We start from the raw sequence: 17013 nt of genomic DNA on the forward strand, positions 1-17013 counted from the left end.
AGATCAAACCAATTTTTCGAATGGAACTTGCTCCGTAACATAATACTAATTGAACAATCGTCAATCCAATCATTTATACAATCCCGACCAAAAGGATGAAATGACTGGTCCCGAAGGTAAATCAACTCCGACAGGAAGTCAAAGTCATAGCAAGAAACAGCCATGTACATTGTGTGTCGTCTGTTTATTGTGTTTAAGAGGGAAAACATAAATGTTATGATAGTGTCAATGGTGTTTTGTTCCGATCTAGATGGACTTGTTACCAGGAATGTGTGGATAGTTAGGTTAAAAAAGATCAGGTCTGGTCGGACCGGACAAACTCGACCCAATGCATAGCCTGAATCAAATCTAATCTCTCAGTATTCAGACAAAAACTCCATAGGGTTAAAGCACAACTCAATAAACACAAAACTTACAATATCATTCCAGCCTAGAAAAGAAACTTTAAGTCACCTGTTCGCTATTCTACATTTGATAAGCGCTCACATTTTCAGTGCCAAGCAGATGCTGAGACCAGATATCGATCCTTCCATCCTAATAGCATAGCTCCATCCGTCTCGAGTAATGTGTAATGTTCCGAATATTGTTTCAACAATCCCCGGATTACCGAATTCACATAGCTGCTCAAAGGAAACTGTTGAAAACCCGCCATTGTGAATCGCGATTTCCATTTTCCCAGAAGCTCGTGTCGTTCCACTCGTTCTCTCCCTTCGCAGGCTATGATGTTAACAATATCTCTAGCCAAACAGTTCTCCTCTACTTTAACACGCTCCTTTCGATCCCTGGACATGGTAACATCGATCGACTCAAACATTGCTGTGTAAAAGTTTAAGGCTTCGATGAATCTTTGAAGAAAAGGTGTGGTATTTGTGTTGGACTCTTGTTCCACGAGTGTTACAACAGTAGGAGAAAGCGATTTGATCATCCTAAGAAGCCCATCTCTCGGATTAAGCACGTCTACGCTTTCATCGGGTGTGTGGTGGAGCTGCAGCGGAAAATTCACTGCCAACGCCTCACCAGGACGGACATCCAGCAATGCCCGAGTAATATCCGGAGCATAAACCGGGACAGCATGAAACTCTATAGGTATGTTGAATTTCTCGGAAACGGCCACAAATTGTCCTCCTACGGCTGCTAGACCACTTCCTCGAGCATGTTGTGAAACGGGATCATCAATCCCAGTGATTCGGACGTGAGGAGCACCACCGGGCCGTGCTGCAAGTGCTTGCAAGAGAGTCATCCACTGTGTCCCTTGTGCAATTTGGAAATCGATAATGTGGATGCGGTCCTCGTTTTTGCATGCTTCTGCAATAGCTCCATTGGCAGCCATATGACCGAATTTCAGATAAGGGCATATTTCATAAAGGATGTGCATGTAGGAGAGCAAGTCCTTGCCATCTGGTTTGTCGCATTTCAGAGATCGATAAATATTTGTGCCAGACAATTCTTTTCTCGCTATTAACCCTTCTATCATGTAAGCACCAAGACGCTGAATCGGATCTCCACTGACAGACACAACAGAATGAGCATACAACACCAGTTTTTCAAATTCATCTAACTTATGTTCGGAAAGCGCTTTAGCACAAGCAATCAGCAGCTGTCTGAGGTTGTTTGGCGGGAAACCCTGCAATGCAAAATCCTCCATGTCTTTGCGGCGCCTCTCAGAATTAGGTTCGTTTCTTGAGTTTCCAAACCTGGAATTATGAGACTCTTGGGATTGACGTGAATGAGACTCCTGGGATTCCTGGTTGCTAGTCCTTGGCCGGGGGCCTCTGCCTCCAGATTCACTATTTTCTCCTAAAAAAGTTTCTGATGTCGTAACTTCCTCATCATCTGGAGCCATGAGAGCTGTCTCCAATTCCTGCAGAGCATTTCTTATGTGCCGATTATAATTTAAATTCTGGACAAAAGATCCACCAGAACGAATCAAATGACTATCCAGCGTAGAATTACACGAAATATGATCTGTCGAACTGAGCTGCTCTTGGCTATCAAAGTATGGAGTGAGATTCTCGGTATCAAAATGAGTGAAGAAATGCGAATTGGGTGAGTTTCTTGGATCGAATTTCAAGGATTCAAATAGCCTAGATGGTATAGAGGAACCGGTAGGGTAAGAAGAGTTGGATAAGTCCGCACTGGTGCCACCACTTCTGAAAGAATTCAAGTCCATTCGACAACACAAGCATAAGTTGTTTCACACCTGCAAATACAGGAGATTCTTGTAAAGCAATATCGAGTTCACAACACAATATTCAGGTTCCTCGAGGATAAATACGTACCTGCAAAAGGGATAAAAACAGTAAATACATCAAATTCGAGAACTGGTTTTCCCAACTTTTAACTCACATAAAGTCATTATTTTTATTGAAACTTATAGCTTTCCTCCTTTTGCAATAATATCCACCTTCACAATTATTCCAAAAGCAAATCAGCAGAGTGATCTTTCCCTCTTTACTTGGCACATCAACTTTAATCTCTACTATTGTATTAACTACAGGAGTCGTGGAGGTCTCTATTGGTATAATTTTTCGATTTTCAAAAATACTACTTTGATAACTAAAACCTTCAATCTTGAAACTTTTTCATGGAATTTTAAGAATATTTCTTTTATTTCAACAATAACATAAATAATATCAATTAAATTCTATAGATTAAAATGAGAAACGTCAAATCATTAAAAAAACTACTTCCACCAAAAACCAAAGCAAGAGAACTTATTTTTTCTAGAATTATTATCTAAAAACTAAAAAGTATTCTCCGCTGCGTGTTAAAACAGGAAACAACCTGAAAATCAGTAAAATGTATTACCAGTTTTTATTTTTTCCCTGATTTCACATGATCAGCAACAAACGGTGAAAATAAACTGGGAATTAACGGCAAAAATTTGAAAATCATCATTAATTCTTAATTCAATCTCCGTGAAACCATGGACCGAAGAAAGTAAAATATGGATCAAACAGTGACCCAGGAAAAAACAAACAAAAAACTATGGAACTGTGAACTAAAAATCACTAGCTTTATCTTAAACAGAAGCAACAAAGGAAAAGTAGTACCATCGAAACATTAATTGGCGAATTACGCAAATTTGGTGGGGAAAAAGTGGTAAATTACCCATTGTTTTCATTTCTACACCCTTTCGTCGTCATTCAATAAAACAAAGACCTTTTGGTCTTGCAAAGGCAACAAAACGAGCAGAAACAAGAAACTAACGGAAAAAAGCTTCGAATTTGTCCACACACAACAAAAGAAACAAACCCTTTTACTTCTATTAACTAATTTGTCCTCAAAGTTCCAAGAATAAACACAAAATCTCTAAACATCGGAAACCAACACGAAAGAAAACAACAAAGATTAAGCTTTTAAAGAGAAACCCAGAAATCCCAGAAACAGAGATCCGCAAGAAAATGAAGTACCTGATCTTGCTCGTTCATAAAACTCGAATTCCAGACCCTCAACTCATGAAACGAAAAACTATAAAATATGGGAATACATAAATCTACACGAAGAACTTCAAAGTCCAAGAGAAGAATTTTAAGATTTGGTGAAAATAAACTGGGGAATTTCGTATATATAGCTCTGACCCGAGGAGAGGTTGTGGGTTGCATGTGAACCACAGGTTAACGGCGAGATTAACGGCGGTTAAGAGAGTGTACGGATGTTGCGTATAGAAGTTGACGGGGTGATGACGTCTGTCGTGACCTGTGACCAGCATCGGCGTTCGATTACCCGTTCGACGCCACGACGAATATTCGTAGCTGTTTCAAGATAGACTTCGCTTTTATTGCTTTTCGGGTTACAGTGATCTACGCGCTCATCTCAGAGGGTGTAGCCCACGGAGATATTATGTTTACTGGTATCGGAAACGCGTGCCTTCTATTGTCTATTTTTTTAATTGATAATAAAATAATAAATAGTGAAATTAAAAAATGACATTTTTTGTAAATTCAATTCATGAAATGACAAAAAATATAATAAAAATAGCATAATCGTAATTACATAACCATTGAAAGTCAAAAATCAAGAGGATATCCATACCAAGAGACCACTTGCTCTTACATAATATATACTATATAGTAATAGATTGTTTGGTTAACTGTACCAATCCAACCACAATTAAAAATTTGGTTTGAACTGAAAATTGAAATGTAAATTCCTCTTTTAGCCGAACCGACATTTTCCTTTCTAAATTTTTTTAATCATTTTTGTAGCTTTTGAATTCGTTTTTTTTTTTTGCTATACTTTTTTATGAATAATAATATATAAGTAAATTATTTATTATAAAAAATAAAATTTGGTTAAACCGAAAATTTTCTATTTTTAACTGAACCGAACCGTTAAGTTCGGATTTTTGATGATTTTTGTTTTGCTTCTGTTCGGATCAAATGAATATGCTTAAAATATTAATTTTCACTCTATAAATCGAATCGATCCGTCTCACAAAAATAGATCTGTGAAATCATATCACTAGAGACCTTCTCTTTTATTATACTACATCTCAATCGAATATAAAATTTGCATGTCTTTTTTCATTTTTCTCTAATATATAATCCAGTTTACATACATACATATATATACATATATATATATATATATATATATATATATATATAATTAATATGGAGGGATTAATAAAATTTGAAGTCTAGGAAATAGTATATAATACTAATAAATTATAAAATATATTGTTGTTAGGAATGTGATTTTATAGTTTGGATTGGATTTTTATAAATTTATAATAAATTTTTTTATAAACCTATGACTCGGATTATGTCTATTGGGTCCTATAATTAAGGAGAGTTATCACCCTACGATGGATAGAGTTCAACCTAGCATATGAGTATTATGGGAACATCGGGTGCTAATCTCAATTCTTAAACACAATCAGCATCAATTGGATAAATAAGCAACCAAAAGAGGTGTAATCCTTAAAAAAAATGGGCCTCGCTCGAGCGCGCCTACCTGCGCTCGAGCGAGCAGGACTCGGGTCGAGCCATGCTCGGCCTCGCTCGAGCGCGCAAAAGTGCGCTCGAGTGAGCTCTGTGCTGCCCCAAAAATCTGAAACTTGCTCTTGTGTTGTCCTATATACCATTTCAAACATAGTTTCAACATTCAATCATCCAAAATCAATTCTATAATGGTCTAAATACTTGATTCCAGGAAGAACATGCATTGCAAAGTATAAAAACTTCATACATACTTTTAAAAGTCCAATACAATAAACTCAATTCTAAGTTTACAAATCTCAAACTAAACTAACACCTTCTAACATGCAATTGACAACAAGTCTACTTCTTAACCCGAGTCTCCACTTCTAAACTCTTCTCAAACGCTCATGGCCTCCTATAACTTGGTCCTGAATCATCTGTTGCAATCCACACACAAAAACAAAGCAACAGCTGAACAAACCGGTAAGTATAAAACTTAGTATGAATGACGAAAACATATGAAATATGCACATATAGCCACAACAATGCATTTCAAATCATAAATGACACCTTATGAAATGCAAGAAAACATAAATGGCTAGAAAATAATAAAGCTCAAAGGCGACACCGGCTTAGATGCTAGAACGCATCAACTCATCATCAATGCTTGAACTCATCATTGATGTTGTACCCAGAGTCTAAGTATCAATGCTAGAATCTCACCACTGATTTAACCTCCCAATTTCCAATCAGAGCATTACTCAACGTACATACTTAAAAGTTTGGAAAAAATAAAAATTTTGCGGAAGCATCATATTTTTTATTAAATAAGAGTGTTAAAAGTGCACAAAATAATGAAAATAACATTCAAATACTCTTCCAAACATGACCATCAAAGAAATAATCAAACTTGTTTTTCCATCAAAACGTAAAATTTTCTAAACAACTCTCATCCATAAGCCTCGCACTCATGCATCGTTCGATGGACCGACCCTCGGCTCCTCTTTATGCCCGCCCACATAGTCATCAATGAATGCATCAACATCATCGTTACCTGTATCATTCAAGTATAGTGAGTCTAAAGACTCAACAAGAAATGCATAAAAAATTTTCATAAAAACTTGAAATTCAAAGTTTATAACATAACATAAACACATAGTAAAACTTAGCATCTTAAGTGATGAAATACATGAATCTGTGGCAACCACCGTGTGAGCACGTATTTTGGGAAGGAAATTTCGGAGCTCATCCCAAAAATCCAAAACCCTGCATTGAGTACATGTTTTGGGAAGGCACTCCCGGAGCTCAACCCGGAAGTCCAAAACCCTGTATCTTTGAGCACATATTTTGGGAAAGCACTTTCGGAGCTCATCCCGAAAATCCAAAACCCTGTATCTTCTGTACCGTTTTGCCACCACAAATTCACATACAACATCAAATCATTTTCATGCAACATAACATTCATCTTATCATGTCATAAAGTTTCATATCATCATAAAATTATGCTCGTAAAACTTCTCATGATCTTAACATGCTTACAAACTTCAAACCATTTCATGAGAATTTAGTTTTTCAAGAGAAAGTCACATAACATGCAATACATAACTTGACCGATCCACATGAGGCATTCCGTCCGTTTCGGACCTTGAACTTGAAACTTCTCCATAAACATTCTTAAAAATAATTAAAATACATGAAAATATTAAAAAACATGATTGTTAGGACCCAAAAACACGTAAATAGGGGTGGGAAAGTCGAGCCTGCGGCACGGCCGCGCTGCCTCTGTAGCGCGGGCACGCAGCCCGCTCGCAGATATGCGCGCAGCCGGTGCACAGAAATGCGCAGCTCAGGCGCGGGCGCGCCGTCGCAACTTCTTTTCCGAAAACTTCTTCGTTTCTGCACTTTTTCAAATTCCACGATGTTTTGAAACACTCTTCCATCAAAATACCATACAATACCATAAAATCTTCAAAATAATTCATACCAAAACACCTAACGATTTCAAAGATTTTGAATAAAAAACCTTCCTTAAACTTTTCCCCAAAATTCTGATTTCTTTTCTTCAAATCATTCAAAACTCAATAAACTTGAACCGAACACATCAGGAATGCTTCACGTATCATAATCAAGCAACATACTCATAAATTTTTCAAGAAAACATGCATAGATCGTCAATCAAACAATTGAGGTTTTACCTAGAATATATCTATTGTAACGCCCCGGATTTATCTTAATTGAGTTTATTTGAGATAATCGGCAATTATAGAATTCAAGGATCGATTTGTATTTGTTCAGGGACTGAATTGAAATTTTTGGAATTTTTAGGGACTAGAATGCAAATATTGAATTTGTTAGATATTTAAGCAAGCTTTAACTTCTTCTCCTTCATTCTTCATCCCTCCCACACGCCTTCTTCCTCCATTGTTTAAGCAAAACGTGTCTTTGAGCTTTGGATTTCTCGGTTTTGCTTGATCCATCCGATAGAATTTCAATCTGTAGATATATTTGCGATCACGGCATTAAGAGCTCCGTTCTGAAGTAAGTTTCTCTTATTTCTACGATGTTTGGATTTTTGAAGGTTTTTACAATCGATTTATTTTTGGAGATGTCATGCTTGAGATAGCTTGTATCGTTTATTCTCAGCCGGATCACAGATAGAACATCGTTCGGAATTGTTATGATTTTATTGATGATTTTTGAGATTTGGGTTTTGAGATTTGCTGGATTTGAGTTGAAGTTGATGAATTGATATTGATATTGATTTGAATGAGATATATTATTGATGTCTGTGTTTTCGGTTAGTCGATTTATAGCCGTTATGCCGCCGGTTTGAGTTTTGGATATCGTTTTGTTTGAATTGATCAAACCGTGTATTGATTAAAGTTTGAATGTTGATATTGATCTTTGTGGCTTCATTTCAGATTGATTGAAGGTCGTTGGAATTAGAGTCGACATAATTTCTAATCGTAGAAGAAGAGACAAAGTTGGTAATGAGTTTTACCTAGTTTGATTATGAGATTGATTGGATCATTGTTGATTATCGTTGTTGTTTTCCAGATTTGGAGCATCAACTGATTCGAGAAAGGTATAAGATGACATTGGATGGAATATGACGATTAACTCGAATCCGGATTGATTCGAGTATCCTAGAGAAATCACATACTTGCATGTCTATGTGAATTACTTGAATTACATGGTTTAATGTTATAGTTTTTCATATGCATTCATATTGAGCCGAATGTTTCGTTTCATTTGAATTAGAAAATCTGGGGATTATAGTCGAGTGGCACTGGTAGGCGATTTACTACAGTAACCGATCAACTCTCTATTGAATGCTCCGGAATCTGGAGAATTGAAGTATACATCGTCCACCTTGAAAGGGGAAGACGGTGTGATTGTTGTGATATTTCATCCTCGGAATCCCAACCAAAGAATCGAGGAACAGTTTTACCTTTTGATTATCCGGATTGATAATCTAGACTTTTGAAGTCATGCATTCATTTACTCTCATTTTTAATATCTGGAAGTTGATGTATTTCATTTTGAGATGCCTATTTGTTATAGCATTCTTGTCTCTTTTACTGGGAATATTATTCTCACCGGTTTATCCGGTTGTTGTCTTATCTTTGTATGTGTGCTTGGCAACTGGTGGGGCAGAATCGAGTCAGAGATCGCATGGATAGTTGGGATATGAAGATAGAGTGAGGACTTGGTGTTTTAGAAGTTGATTATGTAATCGAACTTAGTTTGTACTTGAACTTGTTTTAAGTAATTTTGTAAACTGGAATCGTTGCATGTACTTCTGGATCGATTGAATGTTCAACTCTAGACTTTTATGTTGTATCTTGTTGAACTAAAGCTTTTATGCATGTTGAATGGATTTTGAGTTGGAGATTGGTTTTTAGAGAAAAGCCCAGATTTTTGGTTCAGGGTGTTGCTCGTTCGAGCGGGTGTTTGACCGATTATTTCGGTATGAATAAATTCTACTGGCAAGCGAACCAGGTCAAATTATAATAAAGTGGACAAAGGTCTAGATGTCGAACCCACAGAGACTGTAAAAATATGATTACCAAAATTTATTTATTTCTACTTAATCTAGACTAATGAAAAGGATGATTTCAGATTTTAAACTCAATATAAAAATTTGCAATTAAAATTTAATTAAATAAAACACAGCTGGAAATTTTAGATTTAAATCAAATTTGGGAAAAGCTCGATCAAGGACTCACGTAGGTACCAGACAATTCATGTAACAAGTAGTCAATCTAAGATATCAGACTTAATCTTAATTTACGGGAATTTTCCTAATTTATTCGAAGTCTATTTCTAGAACAATCAAACCTATTCAAATATTGATGAACTAATCTTTCGTAATTCTAATCAAATTTGAATGCATAAATCATCGTGAAAATTCAGTAGACACCTAAACCGCATAATGAAACCGAATTCTATTTCTAGTCAGCTTTACACTATGTTGAAAATCAAAGTGATCGAATTTGAGACCTCCTCTGTCGACTTAGACTCGATTAACAAGCAAACAAATAACTGGTCAAGAAATTTGTAAGACGAAGATAAATTTGATAATCAATAAAATCAATTAAGTCTGAAAATCTCAAATAAACAAATCAAGTTTTTACATAAACTGTCTGGCCCAATCACGTGGCCTTGATCGAAGAAAAGAAACTACTCATTAACAAACATGATTCAATAAATCAAGTTTAAAAACATAAAATAAAAATACTAGAATAGAAGAAATTCTGAAGAAATTCGCTCTACAGCCGCCGTAAGCTTTGTCCGTACTCCAAAAAGATCAGAATTCCATGGAAAGAGTATAAAAATTCTATTTATACGGCCGCGCCAATTAGAGTCCTTTTCAAACATAAAAAAAACTCGAAATTAGGTTATGCGGACACGCGCGCGCGTGCCTAGGAAGTCTCGCGCGCGCGCAACGTAAACAAATAGTGCAACCTCGATTGTCTCACGCGCGTGCGTGACAGAGCTCGCGCGCACGCTGATTCTCTGTAACTCTCTGGACATCTCTTCGGCGCGCGCGCGGGGCATGAGCTCGCCCGTGCGCGCCTCTTCTATTCATGCTCTGAATTTCTCTTCTGCGCACGCGCGCGCGCGCATCTTCTTGCTTGCCTCTGGATTTTCCTCCGGCGCACGCGCGAGAAAGGGTCTCACGCGCGCGCGTGCCTTAGACGAACATAATTCCCATTTTTTTGCTTAATTTCCTACAAAATTCAACCAGGTGAGTCTAATGCAATCACATAACAAAAGACACTAATAAAACTTACGAAATTAACCTAAATGCATGCAAACTAAAAAAAAAATGCTATAAAATAATGCATACTAAACACACTTATCAACACCCCCAAACTTAAACCTTGCTCGCCCTCGAGCAAGATTAAATAACACACACACAAGAATCAAGAATTACTATGGAGCAATGGCTTCAGAAAAAAAGAAAAAAAAAATTTAAACAAAAATTCACATCCAATCCCATCAAACCAACTAACACGTAAAATTTATAAATAAACTAGTTCACCGCATAAACTTATAATTCTTCAACTCATGTTCCAAAGTACCTTCATCCAAATTCAATCCATACATTCCTAAATCATGAGGACTTCTTAAAGGTAAACAGGGGATCAAACAGATAAAATAAACACACTCATAAGCAATTTAATACCAAGAAAATAGTGCGTGCATGTTTTGATCACAAATTCATATTTATCAACAGTGTCTGTCAATGGTCCATATGCTAAATTCTCACAACTCTTCTCCACTAGTATATTGGGCAACTGTGACTCGGTCAAGAGGACTTAATAAGCTTGTAACGTTAGGCCTGGCTTATGGCTACAAATGAAGGACAACAGTTCAAAGCAAGGAGTAAATTGTGACTACACCATTTTTATTCACCTCCTTTTTCTTGTTTCATTTTAAATCACCTCATTAAACCATTGATTCACATATTTTCCGATTTCTCTTTTCCACCCATTCTATCAATTCTCTTCTCTTTTCTCTTTTTCACAACTATACATTTTTTTTTATTTTTTTTTCACACTACTCCACTCTTCAAATTCAAACACAGGAGGAGATATCATTTACACATGCAAGTTACTCCTTTTAAGGTGGGAATTAGTGTTTAAGCTAGTAGTTGGTAGTGAATGTAGGTTCGTGAAAAGATGACGAATGGGTTCTACCACACGTGTTCACGCATGCCATTCGATTTCATTAAAGCTCAAATAAGGTACTAGGGATAGAATGTATCAATGGGTAGCTTGAAAGGCTCAATCGATTCATAGAAAAATTTCCTAAATCATCCCTAATCACAGTTTTTGCCCGTATTGCGCCTCGAAGAGTGTTCGAACTAGTTCTAGACACGTTTCAATTCACCATCAACTCATACAAATTCAATCAGTGCAGAAACAACCAATCATCAACAGTGAATGATGATTATTGACAAATTCAGAAAATGTACCTCACGTACTCATATAAGTATAGTTCAAAGGGGCAACTAGAGATAATGAATTCAAAGAAAATTAGGTCCAAGATTCACAACGATGCCTCATTCATCTCTATGTTTGCATTTTTCAAACTCAGATTCTAGCACAAGTCACCGAGTATATTAGAGATCATTCATCTAATTGGTTTCACCAGTTCAAATTGGTCAGACAGGCAGACGGTCATGGATTATAGTTTTCAAAACAGATCAAACTGTGTCATCATTGGCCATGCTATCCAATTCTTTCTTGACTCAACACACTAGCAACAAAATGATATGCTATGTACGAACTAGATGCAACTAACGAAACAAAATGAATGCAAACAGAATGAACACAACTCACGACAATACAAAAAAATAATTAGACACCCCCCAAACTTATCCAAAGCATTGCCCTCAATGCTTCAGAAATACAAAAACACAAAAACAACAAAGAAAATACGAACAACGATAATGCAAAACAGAACACAAAATGAAAAAAACATAAAAATAGACTCCCCTGGTGACTAGTCGTCGTCTTCCTCATCGGGAATGGATGGATCCTGTGGGGTGACCGAAGCATACGGAGGTGGTACGGTGGACTGAAATGGGAATGGAGGTGGGTAATGCGGAGACGCTCGAAAGCCTGAAGTATCAAGTCCCAATTGCGTCGCCATGCTACGCATAATGTCTTCCACATTATGTAGATGAGTGGAAGTAGCCTGAAAATAACTCATGACATAGTGATCAAAAGCCGAGATCTCGATGGCCATGTCATGCGTGGTGCGGCTAGGAGGAGAGGCCTGAGGCGGTGGTCGACTGCTAGAAGAGCTCCCCAATGAGGCTGACCGCTACAAAATTCCAAATTGCGCTTCTCTTGCTTAGATGTAGCAAGCTTCTCGTCGACGGTCTTGAAAGGTGGGAGCCACTCCTCATCAGAACTAATCGGTACACCTGCCTGGCAACATAGGGTTGTGATGGTGTGGGGAAAATAGAGACCCACCATCGGATTCATCATCGAATACTGAATGAAATCGTGGACAAGGGTGCCCACATCAACCGGCCACCTCTTCGTGATAGCATAAACCAGTATAGCCCTATCGGCTTGCACGTCAACAATATGGAGCACGGGTAGAAGTCGTCGGGCAATGAAAGCATACCATAATTCCGGCTCAAGTTTCAGAAATCTCTCCGAAAAATGAGTGACCCGGAGAGGATCATGCCAATGAACTCCCGTGTAACACAACTCTCTCAACATCAAAGAATAATCCGGATTAGCCTTAAAACCTAAATTTACTGTCATCCACAGCAGGAGTATCATAGAATCTATTCAATGTATCTGCATCATATGATACCAGTTTGCCTCTGACAAAAGCTTTTAAATCCTCTCGGGAAGGTGCATTAGCATAAAATTCCCGAACCACCGGAATAATGGCGGGTTCGGGCACTTGACAAAACACAGACCATTTCCTCTTAATAATCCCCAAGGAAACAAATTCATTACAATCCATAGTAATCACACGTTCAGCAATAGGATTTCGATTTAGTCGAGCATGTTCGTACCTTTCTTGGGCTTTCCGAGAGACGAACTTGTTGGAGAATTCAGCGGAGGACGAGGAGCTAGCGACGATAGGACCGGAAGAACGGAATCTCTTGGCTGGCATGTTGGTGGTCGACCGGAACAGTGGCGGCAAGCGGTGGTGAACGGCGGCGATGCAAGGAGGAGTGCACAAATGGAGGATTTCGACAGAAATTGACGGACCCAAATGAAAGTGCGATGATGTACTCCACAAATCTGCAATTTAAGAGCAAGAATATCAAGAATCAATGTAGAAATTGGAGGCGAAAAATTTGGGAATTTAGGGTTTAGAGGGGAGAAGGAGAAAAGAAGGAGAAGAAAGTAAGAAAAAAGAAGGAGAAAGTCCCGTTTTTTTTTTTATTCCATCTGCGCCTTTCGCGCGCGCGCGAGATGGAAGCTCGCACACGCGCGGCTTTAGTGCGGGCTCTGGATGCTTGACTTGCGCACGCACGAGCTAGGGACTCGTGCGCGCGCGCGTTTTCCTTTTGCCTCACTGGAGAGTAAGCCTGTGCACGCGCGAGGAGGGACCCTCGCGCGGGCGCAGTGCATTCGAACAGATGAATTATCTGCAAAACAAAACCAAAAACCAAACGAACAAAAAACAAAGCCAAACTAAAAAAAATAAATCATAAAAATAAATGCTGGGTTGCCTCCCAGCCAGAGCTAAATTTAAAGTCTATAGCCCGACTGTACCTCCCTTTTTAATTTAATGGGTCTTGCAAGTAGACAGTGGTCTGTGTGTTATCCACGATACCACCACGATAGACTTTTATTCTTTGCCCATTAACTTTGAATGCTCCTGTGGCCGGACTAAAAATTTCTACCGTATCATACGGCATCACTTGTTTAATAGTATACGGTCCTGACCATCTCGAACGAAGCTTTCCTGGCATGAGCTTCAAGCATGAGTTATATAATAAAACAGCCTGGCCTACCTCGAACTCACGTGAGACAATGCGCTGATCATGCCACTTCTTTTTCTTTTCTTTGTAGATTCTGGCATTTTCATAAGCCTCCAACCTAAGCTCTTCAAGTTCATTCAATTGTAGCAACCGTTCTTCACCTGTAGCCTGCACATCAAAATTCAGAAATTTAGTAGCCCATAGTGCTTTATGCTCAAGTTCAACAGGAGGATGACATGTTTTACCATATAACAACCTAAAGGGAGAAGTTCCTATAGGTGTTTTGAAAGCAGTTCGATAGGCCCATAACGCATCATCTAATTTATTCGACCACTCTTTCCTGTTTGCATTCACAGTTTTCTCCATAATTCTTTTCAACTCCCTATTAGAAATTTCAACTTGCCCACTAGTCTGGGGATGATAAGGTGTTGCCACCTTGTGAGTGACCCCATACTTTGTCAAAAGCTTCTCAAATTGCTGGTTACAAAAGTGGGTTCCTCCATCACTGATTATGGCTCTTGGGGTTCCATATCTAGAAAATATGAATTTTTTCAAAAATTTTATAACTACCCTAGAGTCATTCGTTCTACAAGCCAGTTCTTCAACCCATTTAGACACATAATCGACTGCAACCAAAATATACTTGTTCCCTTCAGACACAGGAAACGGTCCCATGAAATCTATACCCCATACATCAAAAACTTCACACACAAGAATATTATTAAGGGGCATCTCGTGTCTCCTAGAAATATTACCCACTTTCTGACAAGCATCACATGCAAGTACATAGGTATACGCATCCTTAAACAATGAAGGCCAATAAAATCCCGACTGAAGTACTTTAGCGGCAGTACGACCCGCGCCGAAGTGACCTCCAGTCGGACCTGTGTGACAGTGTGAGAGTATAGGGCTTACCTCCTCCGCTGGAATACACCTACGAATTATGCCATCTGCACATATCTTAAACAGAAAAGGGTCTTCCCACAAAAAATATTTCAACTCAGCGAAAAGTTTCTTTTTCTGTTGATAAGTTAAGTGTGAGGGAAGAAACTTACTTGATAGGTAATTTACTATTTCAGCATACCATGGTAGTTTCATTACCTCAAACAACTGCTCATCTGGAAAATCATCATGAATTATTTGCGTTTAAGCTCCTTGATTTTCCAAGCGTGAAAGGTGGTCTGCAACTTGATTCTCCGCACCTTTCCTGTCAACAATTTTTAAATCAAATTCTTGCAACAGTAAAACCCAACGAATTAACCTGGGTTTAGCATCCTTTTTGGTCATCAAATATTTCAATGCCGAGTGATCTGTGTGAACTATGACTTTGCTTCCCACTAAATAAGATCTGAACTTGTCCAAGGCAAACACGACTGCGAGAAGCTCTTTTTCAGTTGTTGCGTAATTCAGTTGAGCGGCTGACAGGGTGATACTAGCGTAGTAGATCACATGAAGTATTTTGTCCCTCTTTTGTCCAAGCACGGCTCCCAATGCAGTATCACTGGCGTCACACATCAATTCAAACGGTAGATTCCAATCAGGCGCTACTAACACTGGTGCAGTTGTTAATTTCTGCTTTAAAATCTGAAAGGCCTGCAAGCACTCAGCAGAAAAATTAAAAGGCACCTCTTTGATTAACAAATTAGTAAGGGGTTTAGCAATAGAATAAAAATCCTTAATAAATCTCCGATAGAAACCCGCATGCCCAAGAAAACTTCGAATTCCTTTCAAATTCGTGGGAGGTGGAAGTTTTTCAATTACTTCAAGTTTTGCTCTATCCACCTCCACACCTACCTCAGATACCTTATGTCCTAAAACAATGCCCTCTTTCACCATGAAATGAAATTTTTCCCAATTCAGCACAAGATTGCTCTCCTCACATCTCTGCAACACTTTTTTCAAATTTAATAAACATGCATCAAATGACGATCCAATCACAGAGAAATCATCCATAAACACTTCTATAAAATTTTCAACCATATCATGAAAAATAGCCATCATACAACGCTGAAAAGTAGCAGGTGCATTACACAAACCAAACGGCATCCGTTTATATGCAAAAGTACCATAAGGACAAGTAAAAGTGGTTTTGTGTTGGTCCTTAGGTGCTATAGGAATTTGCATATATCCGGAATAACCGTCCAAAAAACAATAAAATGCATGCCATGCAAGTCGCTCAACCATCTGATCAATAAAGGGAAGGGGAAAGTGATCCTTTCGGGTAGCATCATTCAATTTCCTATAATCAATGCAAACCCGCCACCCCTTAACAGTTCTCGTCGGAATTAATTCATCATTGGCATTTTTAATAACAGTTATCCCTCCCTTTTTAGGCACTACTTGAATTGGACTAACCCATTCACTATCAGATATAGGGTAGATAATACCTGCATCAAGGAGCTTGATTACCTCCTTTTTCACTACCTCTTGCATTGCTGGGTTGAGTCGCCTTTTTGGTTGAGTCGATGTCTTGTGCTCTGCCTCCATCAAGATTTTGTGCATGCACATGGTTGGACTAATCCCCTTGATATCGGCCAAGCTCCATCCTATGGCTCTTATGTGTTCTCGAATCACTCGCAACAGCTTTTCCTCCTCGCAACCTGTCAAAGAAGATGAACAAATTATTGGCAGTTTATCGTTCTTTAATAAATACAAATTTTTTAAGTGAGAAGGAGGTGGTTTAAGTTCAAGAGTAGGGGGCTCTTCGGTGGATGGCTTCAGCGGTTTTGGAGTATGGTTGAGCTCCCCCATCTTGGTATTGATGAGTCTGTCAAAGGGTATACTCCAGTCCAAATACCGTGCTACTTCATGAACTTCCTCACTAACAAGTTCTTCATCAGTTGTACCTGCCAAGCATACTTCTAATGGATCCACCGACAACTGTTCCTGCAGAGAACACTCAACCAAATCATCAGTAACATCAATTCTGAAACAATCAGAATTGTTTGCAGGATATCGAATGCCATGAAAAACATTAAAAATTACTTTCTCATCATTCATACGCAATATCAACTCTCCCTTATGCACATCAATCAATGCCTTTCTAGTGGCTAAAAACGGTCTACCCAAAATAAGAGGTATCTCACGATCCTCTTCCATATCAAGCACAACAAAATCCAC

At 38.3% G+C, this 17013-nt stretch overlaps 1 protein-coding gene across 2 annotated transcripts; it reads right to left on the reverse strand.

Moving 5' to 3' along the window:
* Positions 1-338: 338 nt before the first annotated feature.
* Positions 339-3665, reverse strand: LOC140876010 (scarecrow-like protein 21). Of its 2 annotated transcripts, none has more exons than XM_073279860.1 (2): positions 3414-3665; positions 339-2200 (listed from the first exon to the last, which is right to left on the reverse strand). In XM_073279860.1, exon 2 carries the CDS (start codon positions 2168-2170, stop codon positions 491-493), a length of 1680 nt encoding a protein of 559 aa, XP_073135961.1. In that variant the 5' UTR covers positions 2171-2200; positions 3414-3665; the 3' UTR covers positions 339-490. The 2 variants fall into 2 exon arrangements, with proteins under 2 accessions (XP_073135961.1, XP_073135952.1); XM_073279851.1 differs by having other exon boundaries at positions 339-2279.
* Positions 3666-17013: the final 13348 nt, after the last annotated feature.

Source organism: Henckelia pumila, chromosome 1, assembly GCF_033568475.1.
Source record: "Henckelia pumila isolate YLH828 chromosome 1, ASM3356847v2, whole genome shotgun sequence".
Lineage (NCBI taxonomy): Eukaryota > Viridiplantae > Streptophyta > Magnoliopsida > Lamiales > Gesneriaceae > Henckelia > Henckelia pumila.

What these genes read in the sequence shown, in the direction of transcription:
- LOC140876010 (XM_073279860.1), bottom strand. Translation starts at nt 2,170, where the DNA reads ATGGACTTGAATTCTTTCAGAAGTGGTGGCACCAGTGCGGACTTATCC.